The 12,056-nt window shown below is 41.1% G+C and overlaps 1 protein-coding gene across 1 annotated transcript in view; it reads right to left on the bottom strand.

Annotated features, from left to right (window-relative positions):
- Positions 1 to 2,230: 2,230 nt before the first annotated feature.
- Positions 2,231 to 12,056, bottom strand: part of LOC135462562 (cytoplasmic aconitate hydratase-like) — a 39,726-nt gene continuing 29,900 nt past the window's right edge. Inside the window, exons 15-22 of the mRNA XM_064739787.1 lie at positions 10,998 to 11,219; positions 10,250 to 10,309; positions 9,234 to 9,338; positions 7,767 to 7,909; positions 6,908 to 7,055; positions 5,821 to 5,943; positions 4,049 to 4,234; positions 2,231 to 3,143 (exon numbers count right to left, since the gene is read on the bottom strand). Coding sequence (XP_064595857.1) covers positions 3,033 to 3,143; positions 4,049 to 4,234; positions 5,821 to 5,943; positions 6,908 to 7,055; positions 7,767 to 7,909; positions 9,234 to 9,338; positions 10,250 to 10,309; positions 10,998 to 11,219 — 1,098 coding nt within the window. The 3' untranslated portion in view covers positions 2,231 to 3,032. The remainder of the gene's footprint in view (positions 3,144 to 4,048; positions 4,235 to 5,820; positions 5,944 to 6,907; positions 7,056 to 7,766; positions 7,910 to 9,233; positions 9,339 to 10,249; positions 10,310 to 10,997; positions 11,220 to 12,056) is intronic.

Genomic DNA, 12,056 nt, shown 5'->3' with positions numbered 1-12,056 from the left:
CGGGGAAAACCCATGACCATCCGCGGGTTGTTGATAGACCTTACCACGTACGGGAAGAGACCAAGTCAGCATGAGCTGGACTTGAATTCACAGCGATCGCATTGGTGGAAGGATCCTGGGCTTCTGTTTATGCATTTATGTGTGTATGCTTGAGGTTGTACGTCGTACTTTTTTCAGTCATGTACGTATGACGACGAGCAGTCATTAGGTGTGTGTACATATACTGTATTTTCTTGTGGCAGTGCAAGTCCATCCCGCCAAAGTGCTGCCGTCACTGCAGACACTAGACATGACACCTCACCCAGTGACACTGTACTGACAATACTGACACCGGGCCAATCCTGTTTCCTTGCCCTAACCTCTCAGTGCTGCACGACAATAATAAGTAACATTTTTAAAGTCTGGTACGATCAGCTCGGGTTTGATGTTCACCTGTAACAATTAGGCCACCGAGCATAATGCTGGCCTTCGTCGCATAAGTGGAATATTCCTGAGTAATATACCAAATAAATAAACCAAATCTAGTCAAACCATACCTATCTCCCGTCAAATCGTGTCAAACCGTAGTCAAACCATGTTTATGTCCTGTCAAGGTCGTGACTAACTCTAAAGCCAGGGACACACTAGGTGGATTTTATTCGCACTGACAGGCGTATTTCGTTATTCTTAAAAATCTGACTATTGTGTCCGCGCCGACAGAGGCGTATTTTACTGGCGATCTTGTCTGCTCCAAAATTCGTTTGCATCAAACATGTCATATAATAGCGAAGAAATGCGCCGGCGATGTCACTGTACCCGTAGCGTGTTCACTCAGTGAACTCCGGCGATCAAGAAGGTTGAGCGAACCAATCAAGCAACGCGGAATTGTGATATTTTGTTTGTGTCACACATTTTACTACGTCAAGTGACATAGCCTACTGACGACGAGCAACGAAAAACAGTACAAAGACGACACAACCTGCATCAGTCGACGTCCCAGCCAGAGCTGGAATTGAACACGCGATTTTTCTACATCATGACCGAGAAATCAGTCCAGCAGATCAGTCAGTGGCAGAACGTAGTTAACTGCAATGACCAACAAATCGTAGGCGCTTATCATTGTACGTGCTTCTTGATTAACAATCACTTCGCGCGTAATTGACCGAGGAAGAACGAAGAGGTCAGAGCCAGTTGTAAGTGGTATCAGTACACGTGACCTGAAATGAAGAAATCTTTTACTTATAAGCCAACCGCACTCTTACGTATAGCGATCGTTTTATATGTCTCTCCACTTGTGTTTTTTTTTTTTTTTTCGAACATATTATATTTTAGTATGTAACGTCCATCTGCCAACATGTTCTCACTTTAATAATGAGTGATCTGGGTGCAACACGACACGAAATCTGATATATGATGTATCTATTTATCTGACTGTCTTATTTATCTGACTGTCTATGAAACTGTCTTACGATTCAATGTTTGCACCGTACTCAAGAATATTTCACGTATACGACAGAGGCCCGCATTATGGTGGGGAAAAACCGGACAGAGACAAGGGGAAACTCACGCCCATCCGCAGGTTGATGCCAGATCTTCCCAAATACGGCCATAGAGGATGCTAGCATGAACTAGACTTGAACTCACAGCGACCGCATTGGTAAGAGGCTCCTGGGTCACTGCTCAGTGCTAGTGTTGCTAATAAACTTGGCAACTGTGGTTTGTCAGTTTGAGCTTGGTAAGAAAAAAAGACAAATCGGACAACACAGATGTACATAGTTACATTTTACCTTTATGACAAGAGGTATGTACATACACGTACTGGGTTGGATTGTCACACACAATACCGTGTACATTTTTGAAGAGCATACTAATCTTTGTCCACAGTTCTGATGCCAACCAACTCCTTCTAAACGTATAAAATGCCCGATATTTTGGACGAATCCTCAGGCTAAATTCCCTGTATACAACCCAATATAATGACTTGACAACGTATTGTCAACTGTATTCAAAATTCATGAAATAAAATCATAATTCTGCTGAACGGTTGACTATCCTACATGTATTTATCGTCTGATTTGCCAAGGTACATGTGCAATTCCTATAATCCATTTCTCCTCTAATCTATCGGAATAAAATAAAAGTATGGTACAAAAACATTGCATTGGACTGTCGATTTGACTGAAAACCTTTGAACAACAAAACAAAACAAAACAAAATCTGCGACTTCCAATGTTCCTTTCTTTCTCTCTCTCCAACATAATACTCTTCCTTCCATTTGCCGAATTTTGGATTCACGTGGCGGTATACTAGACACTGTTGTCCGTGAAAGGACACTACAAGAAAAGTCGTAAATTGCAATACTGAGATCAGGTAGCAGTAACCGACGTATTAAGTTGCAAAAAGATGCATAACTCCAAGATTTAAGGCTAAATGGGTGCACCACGCCATTTTCGTCTCACAAAATGGGCACGGATTTCAGTTTGGTTTTTTTTGGTCCTTTGATGATACTGGAAGTACGACGTTCTTTCCTTATTACATAAGACAGCTCAGGAATTTCTTCATAATCACTACATTAAAATCATACGTGAAAATTTGGAAAATATGGGACCTAAAAAAAAAACGGGAAATAAGAAAATTAAATTAAAATGCGACCTTAAAATCCTCATTATGCCCCAATAACGTTTCCCTCTCGTTTCAATCACTTGAAGTCACCGTGAGGTCATCACATCAATCTCCTGATTATTTAACTCGCACCATACAAAATGATATACACGTAATCCACTTCTAATAATTCCTTATTCACGCTCTATGATTCAGAGTAATTGTCATAGATTTTGATTCTCATTTTGTAACCAAGTCTGGTACATGTAGTATACAATTATCGCCCATCACTGGAACTTTTCTGCTTTGAGGACCACTCCCACGACAAATATTTATCATTTCACCACAACACATACATCCTTGGGGAAATAAATCCTCGCAACGTTCAACAACAACACGTAGTTTTGAATGACGTTGTCAGCTGTGTTGCCATAGCGACCTGACCCCTAATCTCACAGCATCCCGCGGATCATGTAGTTCAAGATGCCGCCGTTGCGGAAGTAAGTGAGTTCCACGTCCGTGTCAAATCGAGCCTTGGCTTTGAAGGTCTTCCCGGTGCTCACCTAAACAAATAAGACAAGATTCAACAGTCTGTTTCAACACAGAAGCGCTTAAAATTTACTATTTTAAATTATTTATTGACCCGACTGGGGTGAAGATCCTACCCAAGAGTATATAGGTAACAAAACCATGGTCAGGTTTATTTTTTTGTTTATTTCATTGGTGTTTCACGCTGTACTCAAGAATATTTCATACGACAGCAGCTAGCATTATGGTAAGAGGAAACCGAGCAGAGCCCGGGGGAAACCCACAACCATCCACAGGTTGCTGCAAGACCTTCCCACGTACAACCGGAGAGGTCAACAGCCTGAGAGATTGTCTCTGGCCCCTGGATCAAGAAACTGTCTTACGATTCAAGTCAGACTTAGTCTTAACTTATAGTATTATTCCTGCATGGGCTTGGAATTACGAATCAATCTTAAGACTTAAATCAAAACTTCAACCATTAAACTTGGAATGTTCCTTTCCGTTGTATTAGCTGAAATTTGTTTAACTTACCCGGAACCAACGTGGCCAAGCAATATTCTGATCTTGTTACATAAGAAATAACAATTTTATAACGGTTTGAAATTTTAACGTAAGTCTAAGATCTCTTCATGATCCCATTGCCAGAACTTAAACCTGTACTTAAGCCCTAATATTTGAATGTCTTGAATAACTGAGACAATTCTCAGCACTGAAGTTAAAGTTCTTAAGGTAAATCACAATATTAGTGCAGTAAACTACGTGCTTGTGCATTCTGAAATTGGGACTAAGACTGACGTAAGTCTAACACAGATTTATGATTCATGACCCATATTTATCCAACATCTTAAGACTACAATACTGGTGAGCTATAAACCATCACGAATTCTTTAGGACCCATTTCCTGCAACGGTCAACGTGTTTCTCAGGATATCGTCCATACCTTGACATCCACAATCTGTCCTGTTGTCAGGTTGTCTGGAAGCTCAACTGTGTAAGTCTCCTTCCCTGTCAAGCCAATGGACTCTGCCGTCTCCCCCTCCACATACTGAAGTGGAATGATCCCCATGCCAACCAAGTTGCTACGGTGAATTCTCTCGTAGTTTTCAGCTATGACAGCTCTCACCCCCTACAAAGCCAATTATCACTATATATATATATATATATATATATGATTAATGTATCACATAAAAGACCAACATGCACTGTCAAAGGTTTGTTTAAATTTTTTTCTGCAAATTCATAGATCTACATGAATATGCATTTAGAATGGTGGGAAATCTGACAGTCTGTGTGTTTTAAGTGGGAAAAACCAGATATGGCATACACTAGTTCCACTCATGCTAATATGGTTAGCAAAGGCCACCACAAAATCCACAGTTTCAAATGCATTTTACTGGGTTTAACGGCCTTTCATCTAAAATACACGTGATATTATTGTTTTCTTTGTCTTTCATTTATGACATCATTTTTGTTACATTCTAATGGTGCCTTCTTGTGTTACTCTATCCTACAAATCAAATGATTAAAATGGACTTGACTGCTAGGGGTAAGGTCATAAGATCAGGGTGTAACTCATGAACATAACACGACTGCATCTAAAAATAGTCTGCAACTTATCCATTGAAAGATTTTGCTGAATATTTTGTTTTGGGGTTTGACGCCAAATTTAACAATATTCCTTTCATTTTACTAAATTTTTACTATTTTTAAATTCCAGGGAGATTTCTCCCTGCCTAAAGTTGGGAGTTTCTTACACAATGATTTTGGGCAGTGTCTTTCATCTGTAGTGAGAGTCAGGTTAAAGGGTGGGGTGGGGTGGGGTGGGGTGGGGTGGGGTGGGGGAGGGTGTCCCCCTAAATGTCATGGCGCTGTATGTTGTCGAACTTGTCTGAAAATTTCAAAGGGATGTGTCAGTTGTTATTTGTCCAGTAAACTGCCTTCCTCTTTCCTTCTGAAGAGCTACATATTCAGACGAACTATTTTCTACATGAGTACTCGGTGAAATGATACGAAAATATGTGGTGTCAGTAACCGTCATATTATACGTTACAAGGGTTACTGACACCGTATATTTCTGTATCCCGTAACTGAGTAACCCTGTATCAAATTCATACTGCACAAGACCCGTCAACTCAGTAGACCAATGTGTAGGTGAACTGTTTCAATCACGTCACTGATGTGACCATTCCTTTCCTATCTGAACAAAGGGAAATGAGGGATAAAGCCTTGTACACTTCATTTACTAAAAGCAGGTTTTTGAATGTTGGAAGACGTACCAATCAAAAACAAACCAAGTTAACATATCGCTCAAGTGCTAGAACTCAAAATATAAATTTTGACCAAATCTTTAAAATCTGTAAGGTAATGGACACAGAATCGTTTCTGACTGGCTGGTATGAGACATTGGCTTCCCTATGTTTTATTTATCTGGTTGGTGTTTTATGCCGTACTCAAGAATATTTCACTTATACGACGGCGGCCAGCATTATGTTGGGAGGAAACCGAGCAAAGCCCCAGGTAACCGGCAACGATCCGCAGGTTGCTGGCGGCTTCCCTAAGATGAATTTTATGCACGGCAGATTTATTTGATCGTGACCAAATCTGTATGTTTTACCCCAGGCGACCATATCCCCACAATCAGCCAATCCTCATTGACTTTGTATTCCATTAATCTGAGGCGATCCATGACCCGATGTTCTTGTCAACACTTACAAGTATCCATGGTCCCTTGGCGGCCCAGTCTCGAGAAGACCCCTGGCCATATTCCTTTCCGGCCAATATAATCACCGTCTGGTTGGCACTGCGGTAACGCTGGGCAGCATCAAAAATGTCCATCTGATGGAGAAATGAAAACAGGACTATTACTGAGATTTCTAGAAGACAGCTTAAGAATGTGTGTAATTCGTGATTATTGTTTATTCCTATGTTTATGTCATTGTCTTTTAAGGCCATACTCAAGAATTTTGCATTTATCCGGTTGCAATCAGTTCTGTGGGTGGAGTAAAGCAGGAGGGCACAGGTGAAATCCCTGGATTCATCGGCAAATCCCTTTCCTACCTGACATTGACTCACACTCAATTTTGGAGGAAGACAAGAGGCCTTCAACAAATGTAGGCTTACGCAATCCAACCCACAAGCACCGCAGACTGCTCACTCTCACAAAGGCTCCATGGACTTTATAATACTATGAATACTCGGTTTCATCTGTTGTGATATACACTGTAAATGTACTTAGTCTTTAAGGATATAACAAAGTTGAGGCAGAATAATTATAGTTTAAGAGTCAAAAAAAAAACCTTGTCTAATGCTATATGGCCTTTATGAAATATGTACCAGGTGATAAAACTCACTAAAAGAATTACTGCGAATTGAGTGAGTGAGTGAGTGCTTGGCGTTTAACATTGTGCTCAACAATTTTTCAGTCATATGATGACGAAGGAATCCTTAGGGTGTATGTAATGTACCTCCTTGACGCAGGACGGATTTCCACCGCTCTTTTATCTAGTGCTGCTTCACTCAGATGACTTACCGAAGGCAAGTAAGCCTCCCGCCTGAGCCATTACACTTATATGGGTCAACCAGTCGTTGCACTATTCCCTTCATGCTGAACGCCAAGCGAGGAAGTTACAACCTCCTCTTTTAAAGTCTTAGGTGTGACTAGGCCCAGGACTGATCCTGGATCTACCACTCCCGAAGCGGACGCTCTACCAACTGTACGATCCGGGACGGTACTGTGAATTGAAACTAATAGGTAGTTCATGTATCACTGAAAATGCTTAAGGTGACAAATGACAGCTACCTCTTCTCCTGTTGGAATATGCAATGTCCTTGGCCCTGCCTTCTTCATGAACTTGTTGACCAATCGGATATTGGCAAATGTTCCTCGTGCCATGACATCGTCGTTCCCCCTGCGAGATCCATATGAATTGAACTCCCTCGGTGTTAAACTGAAATGAAAATTCAGTTTACAGGTGAATTTAAGAGTTTTGAAGATTTTCAACCACCACAAAATCAATGGAATTATATATCGTCGCAACAGATAAGAGGAAAGACTAGCAAGCTTTACACTTTCTTTCCAGAACAGTCCAGGAAAATCTAATGTTCCAAGTCTGCTCTAACCTAAATCTATTCCAATGTGAAAAACATGGTGTAAGATGGCTGGTTTAAACAGCATTGGAACAAAAAGCTGTGTAAGTTAACTAAGTTATTATAAAATTCTTTCACAATTTTCTCAGTCTACGGTTTGTTTTTGGGGGGTAATTTGGGGCTGTAAGTCTCAAGTTAAAGAAATAGTCAACGACACATCCTAACTGGTCCTCCTAATTTCTAAAGCCCAGTCATCATCCATCTTTTAAGACCACTGACAAACATCGGCAGGAAATGCACGGCTGAAAGAGCTGTTTCAAGCCAAAAATATGGCTGTAACGTCACTGACACCCTCTGGATCTCACCAGGCCAGCATAGAATCCTTTGTTTTAAATGCATCTGAGATGGTTAGAAAAATTCTTAAAAAAATAAATCGAACTATTTTAATGGTCTTTCATCTGATAAGTAAATGTTTTCTTTCCTTTTAATGAAGGGGCTAAGAGCAAAATGATACTGACTTTTAAGTATCATGTGCATAGCAGTTTTGGCGAATTAGTGCTAGTTTGCCTCACCCTTTGCTGGCCAGATAGCGTGCGGCTGGACTGTTCCTGGCAATGCTCCCAGCAGGGGAGATGTGATCGGTTGTCACAGAGTCCCCCAGGTTCAGCAGCACATATGCGTCCTTCACTCCTTGGATAGTTGGAAGCTCCTTGGTCTGAAGGAAGGTTTGTGACAAAGGTAAACAATAAGGCTTTTCTCAACAACGCATTTTATAGAACAATACAAAACCACAACAAGCAATCTATAGAACCATATAAAAACACAACAAGCAATCTAGAGAGCAATATAAAACCACAACAAGCAATTTATAGAACAATATAAAACCACAACAAGTGATCTATAGAACAATATAAAACCACAACAAGCAATCTACAGAGCAATGTAGATCCACAACAAGCAATTTATAGAACCATATAAAAACACAACAAGCAATCTATAGAACCATATAAAAACACAACATGCAATCTATAGAACTATATATGTGGTACACGTGGCATTTTCAGTACAAACACAATATTTCATACTGAAGCCTTGAATACCATAAATATTGCCCTCATGAAAGGTGGAAATGATAACCCAACTGGACACGATTGATGCTTTGCTTCTCATTTTCACCTCTCACTCGAATGATATTTATGCTACTCAAACCTTCTGAGGCAGCAACCTGCGGATGGTCGTGGATTTCCCCCGGGCTGTGCACGGTTTCCTCCCGCCATGATGCTGGCCGCCGTTGCATAAGTGAAATATTCTTGAGTACGGCATAAAACACTAATGAAATAAATAAATAAATAAATATAGCCACACTTAAGACCTTTCAACAAACGGTTTCGTGGGAAGAGGAAACCGGAGTGCCCGGCGTAAACCACTAAATAATGGCAAGTATCTGATAAACGTTCCCACATGTGACGTACACATAATTATGCACATCATGCATGTGCTTTGTAAAAGTTTTCTGTGATAGACGCAAGGTTTGATACCTTGGGTGTATAATATCCTCTCTACATTACTACAGGTACATGTATATGAGAGCAGTGTCTCCTCATGGCAGGCTGGTCCCAACCAGGCCTCTTCATGAAAATTAAAACTAGAAAGCCCTTTACCACTATCATCCTTGCCATTTTGCCGTGGGTACGGCCTAAATTTGATTTTAGGCAAAAAAAAAAAGGTATCACAATCAGTACACATGGATAACGGGAATTGTTTCCAAACACGACACTTAAATTTCTCCGACAATATTCCTTTTTACTTTATGCTTTTCAGGGTCTGCTGTTTTTTGGGTACCTCTACAAGGCATCCCTTTATGTGCATTACCAACCACGGGAAAAACTGTGCAGGCCAAATCTGAGTTTTCGTCTTTTTTTTTTTTTTAGTAACCAAATATGTATTTAAAACTGCTTGCAGATTAACAGTACAAAAAGGTCCCAGGTGGATAGTCACTCTAAATTGTCCCAGTGCTGACGAAGTGCCGTCAGACTTACCATGCCAGTGAAGAACGGAGGTGAGGTGATGTAGGTAGATTTACTGTCCCATGGGTACAACATGCTATCAGGGGCCTCCAGCTCATTCCAACGTTTTGTTCCCTTCTGTAAAACAAAGGGAAGAACAGGTTTCATGTGAGAAATCATCATGATTATGAGGAGGCCTCGGTTCCCTTGGTTCCCTCGGTTCCCTTGGTTACCTGCGACCCGCTCAAAATGTGTTTATTGATACCTCGTATCCAGAAGCCCTGACTTCCAAAATCAAACATTATGTTTCTTGACGTTCCAATCAGAGCTTAACAGGATGACATCCCAACAGAAGCTTAGTCAATTTCTTCACATTCCTAGATAAACCAACAAGACACAACCTCATACAAGGTGTCATGGATGATGTCTTATTATATACGAACAAGGCCTACATCTAAGAACATTGTTTAACTTGTTTAAGTACACAAAGTCATGCCAAAATTAAAAAAAAAATAAAAAAAACGCCATAAGTGAGGTCTGCCAGTAACCCATGGATGATCGTGGGTTTCCCCCAGGTTTCCTCCCATGATAACGCTGGCCGCCATCGTATAAGTGAAATATTCTTGAATACTGTGTAAAACACCAATCAAATAAATATATAAAAAAAAAACAGATAAAACATTGCACAATGCAAATTCCATACCAGTACTATAAATATTGTTCTTGTGAAGAATGACAGAAATGATATGCTGGAAATGATAATACCCCCCGATGCCAAACTTTCTCCTCTCACCCAAACAATATTGTAAATGATATTCAACCTTCCATAAGCAATATTCTCTATGTAGCCCGTACAAAGCATCAGTACATCAAGTACAAACTTACACTTCTCATGTTCCATTTCTTACATGTAGCTTACAGTGGGCATGTAATAATTTCACTACTAGAGAGGATTACATTGCTCAGGTATAGTACTGAGCCCTCGTTTCAGCATTGCTATTAACTCAGCGTTGTGTTTTAGGTTGTCAGGGCCAGCTCTAACAACTCACCTGTATACTGGAGTACACCTCTCTGAACATGGCAGGTATGACGAACTGACGCTCCACTTTCTTTGAACAAAACACAAAACATGATCAAACAACTTTTATATATTTATGCACATACACCATCCCGAGAATAGATGGCATGTATTTACTGGTACACTGGCCTGGACAACTTCTGTACCCAATTATAATACTCTATCTGTACCGAGGTGACCTGTCAGCAAAGTTCACCGCATATGACACACACAAAACCTAAATCCACTTCATATGAGGTCACATTTTTACAAGCTAAGACACTTATGCATGTATTGAGCCAATCTGGTCTTGGTGCCTTCCTCACCGGTTGCACATGTACGTGTGGGAAGGTCTGGCAGCAAAGGTGCTGATGGTTGTGGGTTTCCCAACGGCTCTGCCTAGTTTCCTCCCACCATGATGCTAGCCACACATAAGTGAAACATTCATGAATACACCGAGATAAATAAATAAATTTTGCAGGTTTTACCACCCAGGCATCTGATTTATTTATTTAACTGGCATTTTACGTTGTGCTCAAGAATATTTCACTTATATGACGGTGCCCAGAATTTTGGTGGGAGGAAACCGGGCAGAGCTCGGGGGAAACCCATGACCATCCGCAGTTTGCTGGCAGACCTTCCCATGTACGCCTGGAGCCCAGGCATCTGACTTACATTGGATAATTCCACCAAAGTGCTCAGTTCAACACAAAACAGTACACAGTTCTAAGAATTCCTACCTGTATCTCTTCACGAGATGGCCAGATGTCTCTGAGGAAGATCGGTTTGCCGTCGTTGTTGGTGCCCAGAGGCTCCGTCTCAAAATCAATCCTGATCGTCCCGGCTAGAGCGTACGCAATCACAAGAGGTGGAGACGCCAGGTAGTTGGCACGCGTCAGGGGATGAATGCGACCCTCAAAGTTCCGGTTACCTGACAATACACCTGTTGCAATCAGGTCCTCCTGGAATTCAAGGGAGAAAACACCACCAATATTCAACTGAGTGAACGAACAGTTTATACTTTATTGACTAGGAAGTTATGGGAGGTAATATTTTTGTAACAGAAGTTGCTTTACCTATTTATTTATTGGATTGGTGTTTTACGCCTTACTCAAGAATATTTCACTTATACGATGGCGGCAAGCATTATGGTGGGAGGAAACTGGACTGTGTCCAGGGGAAACCCATGACAATCTGCAGGTTGCTGTCAGACCTTCCCACTTACGGCCGGAGAGGAAGCCAGCATGGCTGGACTTGAACTCACAGCGACCGTATTGGTGAGAGACTTCTGGGTCATTATGCTGCGCTAGCGCGCTAACCAACTGAGCCCTGAAGTTGCATTAAGTTGGGAAACCAACTTTGTCTAAGACAAATCCACATCTAACATGAACCACATCTAACATGAACCACATCTAACAGGAACCACATCTACCATGAATACTCTAATGGTATCAAGTGCATTGTGAATTTCACATCAGTCTTGAATGAAACATTTATTCATTTGACTGCTGTTTAATGCCAAGCTCATAAATTTTTCACTTCTAAGGATGCCATCAGGTTCACGGAAACCAGATTGGTGGATCTGGTTTCCATCCACTAAGGTTGCCATCAGGTTCACGGAAACCATATTGATGGACCTGGTTTCATCCACTAAGGATGCTGTCAGGTTCATGGAAACCAGATTGATGGATCTAGTTTCCATCCAATAAGGATGCCGTCACGTTCACTGAAACCAAATTGGCGGATCTGGTTTCCATCCACTAAGGATGCCGTCAGGTTCATGGAAACCAGACTGGCGA

Source organism: Liolophura sinensis, chromosome 2 (assembly GCF_032854445.1).
Source record: "Liolophura sinensis isolate JHLJ2023 chromosome 2, CUHK_Ljap_v2, whole genome shotgun sequence".
NCBI lineage: Eukaryota > Metazoa > Mollusca > Polyplacophora > Chitonida > Chitonidae > Liolophura > Liolophura sinensis.
This window is presented reverse-complemented; position numbering and strand designations above follow the sequence as displayed.